The following is a 16,360-nucleotide window of genomic DNA, read 5'->3' on the forward strand; positions in this document are numbered from 1 at the left end:
CACCCCCCCCCCCCAAACTCTCATTATCTTCGACCAGGATTCTGGGTTTTCTTTTCTTCTGTGCTTCCTGTTCATGTTTGCTATGCCTTATCATGTCCCCCAATCTTTGGTAAGGCTGATATCTTTCTTGCCTTTCCCTTACCCCGTTTTCTGAGCAGTAATCTATTTGTCTGCAAGTTATAACAATCCTCTTTTTTTTCCCCATCCTGAACTCTGTTCCTTCTTTCTGATACTTTCCTGACATTTCTTTGTACACAATCAATACCTTTCTCCTATCTGTTTGCTTGTTAATATCACCGGTCACCCTTAGAGAGATTAAGTCTGCTTACCTTTCAGCTAAGGGCACAGAGGGCTTCTCGGTGAGATTTAAAACATTGCTAGGTTATTTTCTTTATTGCAAGATGCTACATCTACAGCCCTCCAAATCATTTTTGAAGTGCAGAAATAAATATTATGCATATATTAAGGATATAAATACTATTCCTATTAGCTGTGCCATCTAAATCAACATGCAAGACTAGGGTCTTTCTTATTGCCCTTCTTCACAATATAGCCTCTGTGCTTTCACACTTTTCTCAAGTCTTTTAACTCTCATGGTTTTCCTTTGCAGTAGCCTTCCTCCCTGATATTAAGACATACCTTCTGACAGTAGAATCCAAGTTTACTTCAACATGTAAAAATAAAATTTCAAGACATGCAGGTAAAACAGAGCTCCATGCTTTTTCTTGCCCACACATTTTAATTAAAGCAGTGAAGTTTTACCAATATTAAAAATCCCATTTTAATGGTTTCAAAAGTAAATTAACGATTCATCTCCTTTTTTATTTTTTTTCCTTTCAAGCATACCATTTTATTTTCCTTTAGTTATCTATACTCAGACATGCCCCCAATATTCACAGTACTATATGTCACAAGGAAAGGATCATAAAATGTAAAGATTGAAAGGAAGCTTGTAAATCATTATTTCCAATTTACAGTGGTGAAATCCAATACTGTCTTTCATCCTTCATTCTGATTTACTTTACCTTATTGCTCTGGTTTGCTCTATCCAACAATGGATAATTTCCTTGTGAGGCATTATATACTTCAGTCTTCTGAACAGATATGATCTGCATATTTTGCCATTTTTCCATGTTTTACTGATTAACTAAAAGTTTGAAAATTTAGGAATAATTGAAGACACCAACAAATAGTATTTTTTTAAAAAGCTGAGCTGTTTTAATGGGAATGGGAAATAAACAAGGATTGAAGTAAATGTTCGCACTATTACAATTCAGCCATACTTCATCTCACACTTACTCTGAATGGTCTGCTTCTAAGCCATTTAGCTAAGATCAAGTATTTCTGTACGAATAGAAATAATTGACTTGATTGTATGAAAAACATTTTTTTCAGGTTTACCACAGTGGGATCTAAAAATGCCAGGAATCTTACTTATGGTAACTTACTTAGGTAACTTCCCTTAACTAGTTCTGCCTCTGATTTACTGAAAGTTTAAAGAAACAGTAATATCAGAATGAAATTTTACAATGTTATGAAAAGGACAATAGAATTAGACACATCTTTCGGAACTAGATAATAATTCTCAGATACTAGGAAGTTATACTCCAGGGATTAGATATACTAGCAAGTGTCCACAACAAACTGCAATTAATACCAAAATGATGTTTCATATGTAGTGATATCATTAAGCTAATGCTACCATTCCATACTTATTTCCTGAAATAATTATGTCACATTTGCAAGTTGACATTGTCTCCTTTGTCCTTCCCACAAATACCCACAGCTATAACTCTAGGAAAGACTTGCAGAGAAACTTCAGGCAAATAAATAAATTAAAGATGTTTGGGACAGGCTGCATTTGGAAAAAAGTCTGACTTAAGCCCCAGTCAATTAAAATCTTATTTCTGTTGTAAATGAATTCAATACAAGTAAGACTATTGGGAATCACACAGGATAAGTATGTTAGCTAACTAAAATGTATTTACATTTCTAATCTTCCTTCTTCCCAAACCTCAGGGAACAAAGTAGCTATTTAAAAATATTCAAAAATATAGCATACAACAAAAGACAAAGATCCTAAAATGCTTCCAGCACTTGAGCTAGCACAGACTTCACAGAGTGACCTTTGTGTACAGCAGTTTATTCAAGAACATTATCAGAAGCCAGAAATAGTAGTAAAAATATGTTGAACACTGGTTTGTGACTAGGTTAGAAGTAAAATGTAGGACAACTACAAAATATATTTGAACTTTTTCTTTTCTCTCCTGTATGGTGGAGAGAATGATGTTTCTCCTGGCTTGCCTTTGTTTATATATATATGTTTGCCTTTAAAGCACTTTCTGACATCTGAATTGTGTACTAGATCAAAAGGAAGGCCATGAAAGAGGAAAGCACTCTGCTTTTACTTCTGATCATGTCCAATAACCGAAAAATTCATATATACAATATATGAATATTAAGTAGAGACTTTTTTCTAAGAAGCACATTTTGCTAAGCACTTTAACCTCACAATTAAATTCACAGAGCTGTGATGTGGCCTAGTACTATGCACCTGAGTTGCTTCCATCACTGCAGTGTAATTTATTGTTATATTTATATATCATATTTACTAGGAGTTGTACATTCTTCAAAATATTTTTCAAGCATCAGCTTAAAAATCTTGAAGCCACAATGAATCAAATCATTAAATCAACATAATTTTAATACAACTTTTAAAAGCAGTAATAACTTTTTTTCAATGTTGTATGGAAGCCTGAAAATATACCTGAGATACAGTGCTCATAGAAATAGTACAATATCCTATGGCATCCCACTTGATACATTACTGTAATTTTATAAGTGATTGATGAGAATTGGGAGAATACAGTTTTCAAGCCAACTATATCTCCATTTGATTTTTATTCATCAACAACATATTTGTTGATCAGAATATCATGAAGAATGTTATTAAATGTTTTGGTTAAATCAAGATATATTACATTTATAGTGTTCCCACAATCTATTAAGGACCATACATGCTCATCACAAAATGTCCATCCCATCCCATTAATATCATATTTCTACTTCTCTGGTACTATCTTTTTCAGACAGGTCATTTTATATATTCTTATAAGAACTGAGGCACTGCAGAAGGGTTTTATGAAGGAAATATTTACAACATACTGAATCAATAGTTTCCAGTGATATATGAAAAAATGCTATATGAGGTACACCAGCTAGACATGAATAATGTAGCACACACACAAGCATATAATATTGTGTCTGAGCCCAACTGTATCCCACAGTCTTTAGCTAAGGAAGGAATCATAGAACTTTGCTTTAGTCCAGGGAATCAAAGGTAGCATCAATTGCATTTCTCTGATCCCAAATCCAGTCTCTCCCATTAGCTACTACAGAAGCAAAGATAGATCAGCCTCTTTTTGAGGTGCTGAGAAAAACAAGTTCAATTCTTTTCATGTTCAATGTGAGAAATCTCTTCTAAGCTTGATTCCAACATGATTTCTTGCAGGTGAGGAAATGAAAAACTATGACATATGTTTCTTAGGATTATGGGCCAGTTCAACATATGGCTGTATTATTCCCCAAGAGAGGTGATATAACCTGATTGTCAAAGACAGAGACATAGTAAAAGGAAAGTTCAGAGTAAAATGAAAATCCAATAATTTATACTGGTAAAACTCAGGGTAAAACAACAACAAAATTGGTGGACACTGAATGCTACTGTACTGCATCTAAGTTCTGTCAGATTAGTAAAAGAATCCTAAATACTTTAGAATTAGTTCTTACTGCTGGGCTGTCATTGCATAAAATTGCTAGGATTTGATTTTAAAACAGTTGGCTGAATAAAAATTGCATCTTTGAGTATGATACCAAAGTTTAAAGCAACTTTGTCTACAGCAGACATATCAAACTTGCGACATCACGTGACGTCGCACAACGTATCGGGACGGTTTTGCCATTGCCAGCAATGGTGTGGGCGTGGCTTCTGGATAACGTGTCCGGCCCACAGGCCAGCAGTTTGACACCCCTGGTCTACAGTATTTAGAGGAACTATAAAATGTGTAGGTTTCTACATTGGCAAGCAATCTGTTTTATTTTTATTTTTGCCTCCTTTTCTTTTTTAAAAAGGTCATTTTGCCTTTATGGAGGCAGTGAAAGTGAGCTTAATTATTTTCCCTGTTGAGAATAGACCATAACTATTTAAAACACAATTAACAATAGGATGTCAGTCAGTAGTTGTACTTTTTTGATAGTTTTTATGCCTGGGGAGTTTAACTGTTCCCAATTAGTTTTAATGGGGGCACTGTGCTAGTTATCAAATCGACAGTCATGACCTACCCAGCGGAAGCAACCATAAAACAATTTGGAGAACAAAGATTAGCAACAAACATCTGACCACAAATAGATGCCAAATATTCTGTACGCATCTATTCTAGTTTTGTATGATACGATTACAAATGATGTCCCATAGCATCCAAAATGCTCAGAAATACAGTTAGAGGTCTTGTTCTGTACTTAGCAGGTGATTATAAGGAAGGATGCTGAAAGAACCTTTGCCTTCTTCCTGTTTCTTTGCTCTGCCAGATGACCTTTGAGTAGGTGAAATTGCTGTAACTATAAGATAATCTCGTCAAAAGGAGATGGTTTGCCATCTCCTTTTTGAGATCCATTTCCTTCTGTTTGGCTGTCTCCCATGCATGTACATGTATGTGTAAATACATTCTTATATGAGTGATAAGAGAAATGAAGTTATTTAATAAACAAATAAATTATTTAGTTCACTGTCCAGTTGAAATTGAAAGAATTGAAGCCCAAGGATGTGAGCAGATTTTTTACAAGGATTTACATTTCAGATAATTAGTGAATACTTTTTTCAGCCTCCAATGAACCTATTTTCATTTGTAAAAAAAAATCAAATAAAATCAAAAATTTGTGTGTGGAGGGAAGCTTCTGCTTCTCTGTGCTATCACCAAATCATTGCCATTTCCCTTCAAAGCATTTTTTTATTTGGAGATTCTTTCTCCCTCCACTGTCCACCCATATCCAAAGCCAAGACCTACCTTATATAGCCAAAAGGCTTTCATAGTAAACACGGCAAGGGAAGTCTGCTTCTACCAACCCAACTGCACATGGATTAATATGATAGTACATATTATAGTTTATTGCGGCAGAGGAGACATTTAATATAATGGATCTCCTGTGAAAAACTGCACAATCCTTTGACATTTTTTAAAAATATTAGTCCTATTTGCCTTATGGATAAATATGATTTGTGAATAACTTCATGTGAAGGTTTGAATTTTGGCATGTTGTTTGTTTTTAAGTGAGTTTTGCCCACTTTATGACCTTTCTTGCCACAGTTGTTAAGTGACCTACTGCAGTGGTTAAGTTGGTAACACGGTTGTTAAATGAATTTAGCTTCCCCATTGACTTTGCTTGTCAGAAGATTACAAAAGGTAGTCACATGACTTTGGACACTGCAACTGTAATAAATATGAACCAGTTGCCAAGCGTCCAAATTTTGGATCACGTGACCATGGTGATGCTGCAGCGATTATGAGTGTGAAAAACGGTCATAAGTCACTTTTTTCAGTGCCACTAAAATACGTGTTACAGGTAAACCATTATAAAAATTTATAGATACAATATTTGGGAATTGACATTTGTGGTGTTCTTTACATAAATGGCTTTTTAATTTATTTTTAAAGTAGCACATGAGGGAAGATAAAATTAAAGTATCCTACCTTTTAATATGGAATTGGTATTCTGTTTAGAAGTATTTTTACCTAAAGGCTTATAATATTGGCAGACTCAATACTTGCATCTCATTAACTCAATCAAGCCCTCTAGAAATAAATTGAACATATCAGTCAGAAGCCAACTAATTTATCAATGTGTGTCCTAGATGGCATCCCAGGAAGAATGGGTATTCAGCATGAACCCAGAAAGATATTTGTAACCTTTTGCCATGGTTCCAGATTAATTCTATGAAAACAGACCTATCTGAGAAAGCCCACTTTCTTTAGGCATTAATCTTGAATTCATTACAGTAGCACACAAACCCCAATATTAATGGCAACAGTGTTCAATCTTATTTTCAGTTGCCCATTCCAAGAATGCATGAATACTGTAATGTTGTCCTTTTAACTGCAATAAATGTCATCAAAGCAGAACTTCTGTACTGATTCTTATTTACCACAGAATGATTTTAAGTACCCAAGCATCTAAAACAGGCTATCTGTACCAGAGTGCCATTAATTAGGAGGCTGTGATTAATCAGTTCAGCACTAAAAACTTGGCAAAAATAGTAAGTATAACAATGTTAGGACAAGAGAAATGGCTTGCAGGAAGTATTGATCAGAATCCCTGCAATAATCTCTCTTGGTCATTTTTAGAGGAAAATTTTAGCCTGTCATGATTGCAGAGATAACATTCTGAAGCTTAAGCAAAGCAAATGCAGAAATGTGTGTTTAAATGGGCAACAGCCCAAAAGAAATTTTCTGAATAAGTTTAGCTTTCAAAGATTGGTTTTGGTGGTATGATATAACAATAATTTAAATAAATACTTATAGGATTGCACTGCATGAAAACAAAGTATATTGATTAAACCTTTGAAGTAGAGTGTTCTCTGTCTGTTCCAGGTAGGATTTATTTTATAATGAATATATAAGCATTTGATCCAATTTGTAACATTTTGATTCATTTACTCAAACTTTTGTACTGGCTATATCAAGAAAAAATACTGCAAAGTTCAATGCTAAATGCAAATATCAAAACAGAAAGCAGTGCAATTACATAAAATTATATAAATGAAAAACATTCAACATAATCTTCTATAAATATTCCCTCAAACTAAACAAACACAGTCCAAGACTCAATCAGAAAAAAGTGGGTGAAGAGATGCTGAGTATTAGAGAGGAGAACACTGCAGACCAGACACTTGCCCTGTGTGACAGTCTGTGGGTTACACTATAATCAACAGAGTTCCCCTGATGCACAGACCTGTATCAGTGAAGGTAAGCTACAAGTACAGGTAGTCCTCAACTTACAACCACAATTGAGCCCAAATTTCCATTGCTAAGTAAGAAAGTTTTTAAGTGAATTTTGTCCTATTTTATGACATTTCTTGCCATAGTTGTTCAATGAATCACTTGTTAAGTTGTTGTTGTTGTTGTTAAGCTAGTAACACGGTTGTTAAATGAATTGGCTTCCCCATTGACCTTGCTTGTCCCAGATTTGAAATTTGTTGACATTAACACCCAGATTTCTCAGCAATAGTCAAGTGATTAAAGTCTGTCCAACTGTTTCTGAGACAAAAATCATTTGATGTCTGAGAACAAGTGGAGGCTTATCCCGATCCTCTATCCTATTCAAAGTGCAGTATAATTAGCTAGGTAAATAGAATAGTGGTAGTTTTGGAGGACACTGGGACACTGAAAGCTGATTTACAAAGATGACATAATATGCTGCAGAAGTAGTGCTTCATAAAAAGGGCATGTGTAGGAAATGACCAGGCTCATACCTGACTATAGGGGGTGGTGCTCAGCTCCATTTCAAACCCAGCGCTGCACATGTTAAAATAACTGTATATTGGGTATCCTTAATAGCCAAAATTTTATAGGGAAATAAAACTCTAATTTTTGCTATGATGCTAAATCAATTATTTAGACTGGATTCCCATCACCACATGTCAACTGTCCCCTTGATAAATGCAGCAAAAGAAACTCCCGGGACATTATTTTACCAAGAGTATAACTTTACTGATAATTCCACATAGGCACAGAAGTAGCAAAGCCAGTTCTAACGTTTTTGTGTGAAAACCAGCCTAGGTAAAATCCCCTTTTTCCCCTGGATCTCCCCATGGTTCACTGTCCACCAATCAATTATATTCATTTTGTTTTGGGAGCATTTGGAACAGCTCAAGAGTTTTCCCAGCGTTTGACCTTGGTGTGCTAAGACCATCTGGGGAAGCATTGGCTCACTTGAATTCCTCAGTTCCCTCTCAAGCCTCCCTTGCATTCCAACCCTTTCCCTCCTGCCTCCCTGTTTCTATTGTCTGATTGCAAGCCGGGCTGAGTGGAGAATCAGCCATGACACCACTAATCCCACTGAATTCAGCCATAAAAACGAATTGGCTTTAGTACTGATTAGTTACTTATAGAATCAAACTGATATACCTGTAACTAGTCTAGTGAAACAGATACCTAAAATTTTCTATACCTTAAAAGTTTAAATATAGTGATCAATATACAGTATATTTGTTCCATAGCTTTATTCATGACAAAACTATAATAATATTTCTGTTCATTCATGTCTATCATCTAGATTATTGTCTGGGCTAGGCAACGTCTTGATTCTATGCATATAGAATTTTGCACAGAATTATGAATTCAATGCATAATCAATCTAACCTACCTTTGTGACTTTTAGAAACAATTCTAGCCTTTGTGTTTAACACAGCATTGTGACTGAATCAAGCACCTTAATCTATTTTTGAAAATAAATATCAGGATATCATAGTTACCTAAATCATATGACGCCATATCCATTTTCAAGCATTAAGGCAAAAAGATGCTCTTGCTTTAAAAACAAGCATTTGCATTGTGTGAAAAGACCCATGTGTACATTTTGACAGCATCCATAAGGCTTTTTCTGAGCATGTTTATCAAAGAAAACAAATAAAAAAATATTTGTGCCATGGCTCAAATTAATCTGAATTACATCCCACATAACATAGACTTTATGTTTAAGTTTTCTGTTTAACTGCAATATCAATAAAAATATTATTGAAGTTTCTTTAATTTTGGTTACTTTTCACAAAGTAAAACCATGGCATGAAAAATGCATAATTTAGCTTTAACTGCATAACTGAACTTGTTCGCATAATTCTTCTTGGCTACAAATTTCCTGGCACAGATTCCTACCAGCAGCAATTACTGTAATTCGATCTTTTAAAATAACTTTCATGTCAGTGTATATGAACATTTGCCTACACCAGGACAATTTCTTCCTAAATTACCCAGGTCATGCAATGCACAATTAGCTATATCCTCCTTTGCAGGAGCCACCTGATTTTCTAATTGTATAACGGCATTACAGTTGCTCTTTTCTTCATTCTAGGGCACGGATTATATGGAACTTTTGAAATGTTGTCCTCCTGGAGGAAAACTAGAGAAGACCAACATGTAAAAGAGAGAACTGCAGCTGTGTTCGCAGACTCCATGCTCTCCTTTTCTCTCACCACTGCCATGTATCTGGTGACTTTTGGGATTGGTGCCAGCCCTTTCACCAACATTGAAGCAGCCAGGATCTTCTGCTGCAATTCTTGTATTGCAATTTTCTTCAACTACCTCTATGTACTCTCCTTTTATGGTTCCAGCCTCGTGTTTACTGGCTACATAGAAAACAACTACCAGCATAGTATCTTCTGCCGAAAGGTACCAAAACCAGAGGTATTACAAGAGAAGCCTGCTTGGTATAGGTTTCTTCTGACAGCCAAATTTAGCGAGGATACAGCAGAGTCAGAGGAAACAAACAGTTACGAAAGCCACCTTTTGGTGTGTTTCCTCAAGCGTTATTATTGTGACTGGATAACAAACACGTATGTCAAGCCTTTTGTAGTTCTCTTTTACCTTATTTATATTTCCTTTGCCTTAATGGGCTACTTGCAGGTCAGCGAAGAGTCAGACCTCAGTAACATTGTAGCAACTGCAACACGAACCATGGAGTACACTACTGCTCAGCAGAAGTACTTCAGCAATTATAGTCCTGTCATTGGGTTTTATATTTATGAATCAATAGAATATTGGAATATGACCGTTCAAGATGACATGCTAGAGTATACCAAGGGGTTTGTAAGGATATCTTGGTTTGAGAGCTATTTGAATTATCTGAGAAAGCTCAACATATCAACTGGATTATCTAAGAAAAATTTTACTGATATGCTGAGGAACTCCTTTCTGAAAGCTCCCCAGTTTGCCCATTTTTCAGAGGATATCATTTTTTCCAAAAAATACAATAATGAAGTTGAAGTGGTGGCCTCTCGAATGTTCTTGGTAGCTAAGACCATGGATACCAAACGAGAAGAACTCTATCACCTCCTGGAAACCTTACGAAAGCTCTCTCTCAAATCTAAGGTGAAGTTTATTGTTTTCAACCCATCCTTTGTCTACATGGATCGTTATGCCTCCTATGTGGGGGCCCCCTTGCAGAACTCCTGTATTAGTGCTTTATTCCTGCTCTTCTTCTCTGCATTCCTGGTGGCAGATTCTCTCATCAATGTATGGCTCACACTCACAGTTGCCTCAGTCGAATTTGGAGTTATAGGTTTTATGACCCTGTGGAAAGTTGAGCTGGACTGTATTTCTGTGTTGTGCTTAATTTATGGAATTAATTATACAGTTGACAACTGTGCACCTCTCTTGTCAACATTTGTCCTGGGCAAAGATTTCACAAGAACTAAATGGGTAAAGAATGCCCTGGAAGTGCACGGGGTAGCGATTTTACAGAGCTACCTCTGCTACATTGTTGGTCTGATTCCTCTCGCAGCTGTGCCTTCAAATCTGACCCGTACACTGTTCAGGTGCTTGTTTTTGATAGCATTAGTCACATTCTTTCATTGCTTTGCCATTTTACCTGTGATACTAACTTTTCTGCCACCGTCAAAGAAAAAAAGGAAAGAGAAGAAAACTCCTGAGAATCGGGAGGAAATAGAATGTGTTGAAATGGTAGATATGGATAGTACCCGGGTGGTTGACCAAATTACAACAGTCTGACTAATTGGTTTGTTTTGCCCTTTTTTTAAAAAAAGAAAAGAATAACCACCACCCCTAAATATTGCCAAGACAAGAAAATCATATTGATTATAACAATGGGATTTGGATGGCTGTTTTCAAATTAAAACCAGGAGCATCCAGAGCAGCGTGTGAAGGGGGAAATGTGAAAGTTTGTGGATTGGCCTTCATATAAAAAGTACAATGACATATACATTCACCCAATACAATGAGTGTCAACTTGGGTTGCTATCTGAGATAAAGACAGTAGAGATGGGTTACTAAATAGCATACTGCCGTGTCTGCCCTGCCAATGCTGCTGCCCCTGGGGCAGTGTGCCCACACATTGAAAGGTCAACTGTCAAGGCTGAAGAAGCAGTAAGTGTACATTTGGACACAGAGGCTATATAAAACTTTTAGTACAGCAATAACTCAGTTCCATGAGTCAGCTATTGTGGATCTTAGCCATTACATCTAACTTTTATTTCTCTTGCTTCTGTTTTTCTTTCTTCTTTTTCTTTTTCTGAATAGAACCATATATGCAAGCTGTTAAACAAAAGCAAACCAACAATGGCCAAGAAATTCAAATTTACGCAAGGCTAAATAGAGCTATCACTGTTGATCTACGGTCTTTTCGCAGTTGCCTTCTTTTCTGAATTAATAAATATTTTAAAGGGGAATTAATCCCCTATATATTTTAATATAACATAATTTTCTAGCATTTTTAAAGAAAAAACAAAATTAGTAATACATATAAACACATTCAATTATCTGTTATAACATCACTTTTTCAGTAGGGTTTCTTAATATTCAGTAGATGATATTATTATTATTATTATTATTATTATTATTATTATTATTATTGCTTTCCTATGCTAGATTTGATAGCATTATCGTATATGTTAGGAGATCTAATGGCTGGTTGGGTAAGGAATATATTTAGCAAATCCTATCAAATCCATGAAACAAGCCTCAGATGCCTAAATTTTGTCTCACAAATGTGAATGTTGTAGAATGTCTTAAGCTACCAGACTTGTTCCAGGCTGTACACTATTAGTATACAAAAAGAGGCTCAATGTGCTGCTATACATAATATGTAACATAAGTCACAATCTTCAACTAGAATTTCTGCCTCTGAAGTCTCTACTATAAACTATAAATCAAGGAAATCAGTTGAACTCTTCAGAAAAGTGGTTTTGAATTCTTAATGCTGCAGTCTTTCATGAGGTAATGTTTAAAGGAACTGTTCTAATATAATAAAATGTAGTAAACAATTATCCCTGCCCTCTTGAAAGATATAAGATGTGGTGCCAGAGAAGACGGAATCAAACAATTTACAATTTTGCAGTGAACTAGGCCAGAAGGATCCATAAAATGTGTTCCCATCATCTTTGGTGTATCTACTTGGTATATCCCTGATATATGCTAAACAAAAATATTGCCCTCTGTGATATGGAAAAATACCAAATTTGCTTATAGTACTGACAACTCATAAATTCTAGAAAATTTCAGTTGATATTAGCTACTTGTCGCTTTAGTGCTGAGCATGCTATTAGACTCATAGTAGGTAAAACCTGTACTGAGCAGATAGAACAGAGCGGATTATTTCCATTTCTCAAAGTTCTTAAGTAGGGATGACCCCAGTGAGACTGGTCAATCAGATCTTGTACCTTTGGCCTTCCAGAGTTCTCCTTTCTCTTGTTGTTTGCCCTGAAAAAACTGGCAAAGTTGAATTAGAATTGTGCAGCTGTAATCATCAAAATACAATATTTTTATCTTTAAATTGGCACAGTCCTTTTATGCTAAATCCTCTATACCATTGCAGATAATAAGATTGGCATGTTAATGTAGCAGATGAGGAACTGAACTGGTTAGCCCCTAGAGATTATTTTCCAATAGTACTTTCACTGCTGCTGCGTGGCAGGATCAGTTCCCATCATTCACTTCAGCTCCTTGACGGGGACATGAAAGGAGCGCCCAAGGGCATCTCCAGGGCAACTGTGATGTCACTGGCTAATCCTTTCAACCTGGAAGCGCCTTCAAAGGTGCCTCTGTCATGAACAGGATGGGGAGAGTAGAAGAAAAAAACTGGAGTGAACTTTTGTGTTACTACTATATGTACTCCATTCAAATAATGTATAAAAGGTATATCAAGAACCTGACAAGCTTGTAATTCAAACATATTTGAACTTTTCTATATCACGGGCTTTTCAAGCAATCTAGTGATTGGACAAACAGTAAGGATAAGCACACTGAATCATTTGCCAGAACAAAATGTGAATTTGTTTTGCTCATTTTCAGACAGATATCCTAACATTCTTTTATTCCATTCTTATAATAAAAGAGCTTCTTTCAATTGTTATTAACCTGTGAAATATCTGCTATAGTAGAAAGTTAAAATGTTTTGTTTCGTTATCAAATAATTTTCTTCAAAAGAGGACAACTTTATTCCTGCCAAACCTTATTTCTTCCCAATATGAAAACCATCACAGCATTTTTCCTCTCCCAACATCGATTGGCAAGCTGCTACATGCATTAAATATCTATAAAATATGCAGTAGTTACTGTCATATAAGTTGTTTTGAGAAATTTCTTGAAATTCACAATTACCAAAACTAAATGTGCTTTTGAAAGAATAAAATAGTTGAGGGAATTTAATTCTTTGCTCCCCAACTGATAAATTCAGATCCAATGATATCTATGACTTTGTCTTCTTTTAGAACAAATTTAAATTAATGCATAACAGCTTCATGTATAATGTGATTTTTTTTTTCTTACCACATATCAGGCTCTGGTAAAATCTTACTGTATGCCCACAAATTTGTAAACTTATATAAATTATTTTTTTTAAAAAATGTTCAGTTATATTTTTTAGATATGTTCTTGCTTATATATTATTTCTAAACTGGATGATAAAAGTACTTTAAATTTGGCTCTCATATTTAGAGATGTGCATTGAATGAGACTCTTACAGCACTGCGGTAATGTGTCCACAGAGTTTAGATTATGGAGGTTATATGACTTACAACTATTCATTTAGTGACCATTCCAAGTTAAAACAGAACTGAAAAAAATGACTTATGACGTTTTCACATAAGCGTTGCAGCATCCCCATGGTAACATGATCAAAATTTGCGCACTTGCCAATTGGCATGTCCTCATGACTTTTGCACTGTCCTAGGGTCATGTGATCACTTGTAACCTTCCAAGCCGGTTTCTGGCCATCAAAGACAATGGGGAAAGCTAGATTTTCTTAAGGAACATATAATTCACTTAAAAATTGCAGTGATTTGTTTAACAACCATAGCAATAAAGGTCATAAAATGAGGCACAACTCAAATAACAACTGCCTTGCTTAGCAATGGAAATATTGGCCTCAGTTGTGTTCGTAAGTCAGGGACTATATGTATGTGCAAATTTATTACATTTTTCATTACACCCACTGAAGCCGAAGGCCTAAACTTTTATGTTTACTGAAATATAATTCATTTAGCCAAATAACTCACTGATCAGAGCAATATTTTTTTAATCTGGAAAGGAAAAATAAACCTACTTTTCTTTGTCCAGCAAGTTAATTCATACAAGTCTGTCTTGGATGTTCCTTAGAATGAAATGAAGGAAAAACAACTGAAGTTGTTCACTATAAATGAGCCATATCTAAAATACATGCCCAGCATTTTATTGTAAGCAGTAGAAATCAGAAAAACACAAAGCTGTGAAACTAGAAGAAAAGCTCTCTGGCAAAAACAAATAAATATCTTTTTCCAATTCCCAACAATCTTACTAAATGAAACAAGACCTGTAAAAGCTTAAATATATTGCAAAGTGGCTAATGTTTCAGTGATATGTGCCAAATTCTATTTGTATCCTGGGAAGCTCCACAAGACAGGACTATTTCTAGTGCCACTGGGTTGATTATACTTCTGCACAGTCTATATTTATTCACTTGCTAAGGGTGACTCCCTGCCCCAGTCAATCAAGTAATGGTATCCTCAGAAAACACTAGCAAAACTATATTACTTTATCTGGAACATTTGGAAATGTTGCCATTTGCTGTGAAAACACATTTCCATATAACAAAAGAGAAAACCAAGAGCTATTTTGTAGGCTGTATCTTAAAAGTCATAATATATTCATTTTAATTTTTTAAAAAACAGCTTTCTATAGCCCATATAGGTCTTTACCATAAGCATCTGTTACTATGGAAATGCTCCATGTATCTATTAATGAGCGTTTGAAGGTCATGCAGATTGTTGCTGTGATATGGAAAAGTGACTGCCAAAAATACCACATGAGAATGTTAGGGTATAGCTGCATTACTTAGGTTTCAGTAACATCAATCTGATGCAGCTTACAATCTGGCTAAGCTAATTTTTTATCAAATATTTAACTATCTGATTTCTCCGCACAATCAAAGGAATAAAAACACAAATATTATGTGATGTCAGGATACCTTTTTGGCCTCTGACATAGATATCAATAACTCATTTCCTAAACACTTTTTAAAAAATCAAATATCTTTCTAAATAAAAAGAATACGTCAGAACCAGTCCTATCATTGATCAAAGTAAGGAAGCAGCTTCATGCAACAACCCCTAGAAAGATGGAGATGGAAGAAAGAACCAAGCATGCTTCACAAACTCCCCTAATCCTTCTAGCTAGAAAGGGAAGATGTATTCCTGTTCCCAGTAGCAGAGTAGGATGAAACCGAGAGTCTAATCTATTGCTGTTAAGTAGAAATGCTGAGGTTTTGCTGTCTGGAGTTGGGTTTAGGACAACTCTCCACAGCCAACTTACCATGGCCAACTCGCCACAGGACAATTTGCCACGGCTAACTCACTACAGGACAAGTCACCGCAGGACAAAATTTCAAAGAATATCAGAAAATTGTGAAATAGAATAATTAAACAAATGATGCAAAAGGAAGAGCAAAATGAAATGTGAATGACAAAAATTAAAATATTTGTTAAATTAAATGAATAACAATTAAATTGAATTGTTGAATTGTCCTGTGGCGAGTTATCCCACAGTGAGTTGGCCATGGTGAGTTGGCAGTGGCACAGTGGCCACGGCAAGGTAGCTGCGCAAAGTGTCCCATTTCACTGGAGTCAGGTCCAAACTCCAGAGCAAGAGAGTCATTTCCAAATCTGCATGGTACATCATCCTCACAGTTACTGGACTCACTCCTCCTCCCATCGGTCTAGTTGATTAGGAACAAAAGAGTTGAGGCAAAGATCTTATATTTTTCAATAATCTCCCCTACCATTATACTCATTCCAGACATAAGTCTTGAGGGTTCAGACAAACAGGGTTCAGACGTTACACTAATTGTAACGCAGTTTGCTTGATTTTTCACTTAAAATCTTACCAATTTCCAACTGTTATAATTTATTAAATCAAATGTAAAGCTTAATGTATTGTGCAAAACCCACAATATATGTGGTTTATTCAATAAATTCTAGTCAAAACATAGTTCAGATCAATATATGGTCTCTGAGTCTCACAGAGCTCCAGCCCAGATAATTGGGAACCCCCAAGAACTTTCAAGCTGTGGATAGGAATATTATGGAAGAAACTGTATGTTT

General features: G+C 35.5%; 1 protein-coding gene across 2 annotated transcripts in view; it reads left to right on the plus strand.

Moving 5' to 3' along the window:
* PTCHD1 (patched domain containing 1) overlaps window positions 1-10,778 on the plus strand; it is a 47,137-nt gene extending 36,359 nt beyond the window's left edge. For both annotated transcript variants that reach the window (XM_015827934.2, XM_029286518.1), the window contains one exon: window positions 9,124-10,778. In XM_015827934.2, the coding sequence (XP_015683420.1) occupies window positions 9,124-10,778 (1,655 nt within the window). The remainder of the gene's footprint in view (window positions 1-9,123) is intronic.
* Window positions 10,779-16,360: the final 5,582 nt, after the last annotated feature.

This window comes from Protobothrops mucrosquamatus, unplaced genomic scaffold (assembly GCF_001527695.2).
Source record: "Protobothrops mucrosquamatus isolate PMUCROS unplaced genomic scaffold, P.Mucros_1.0 scaffold_217, whole genome shotgun sequence".
In the NCBI taxonomy this organism is placed as follows: Eukaryota; Metazoa; Chordata; class Lepidosauria; order Squamata; family Viperidae; genus Protobothrops; species Protobothrops mucrosquamatus.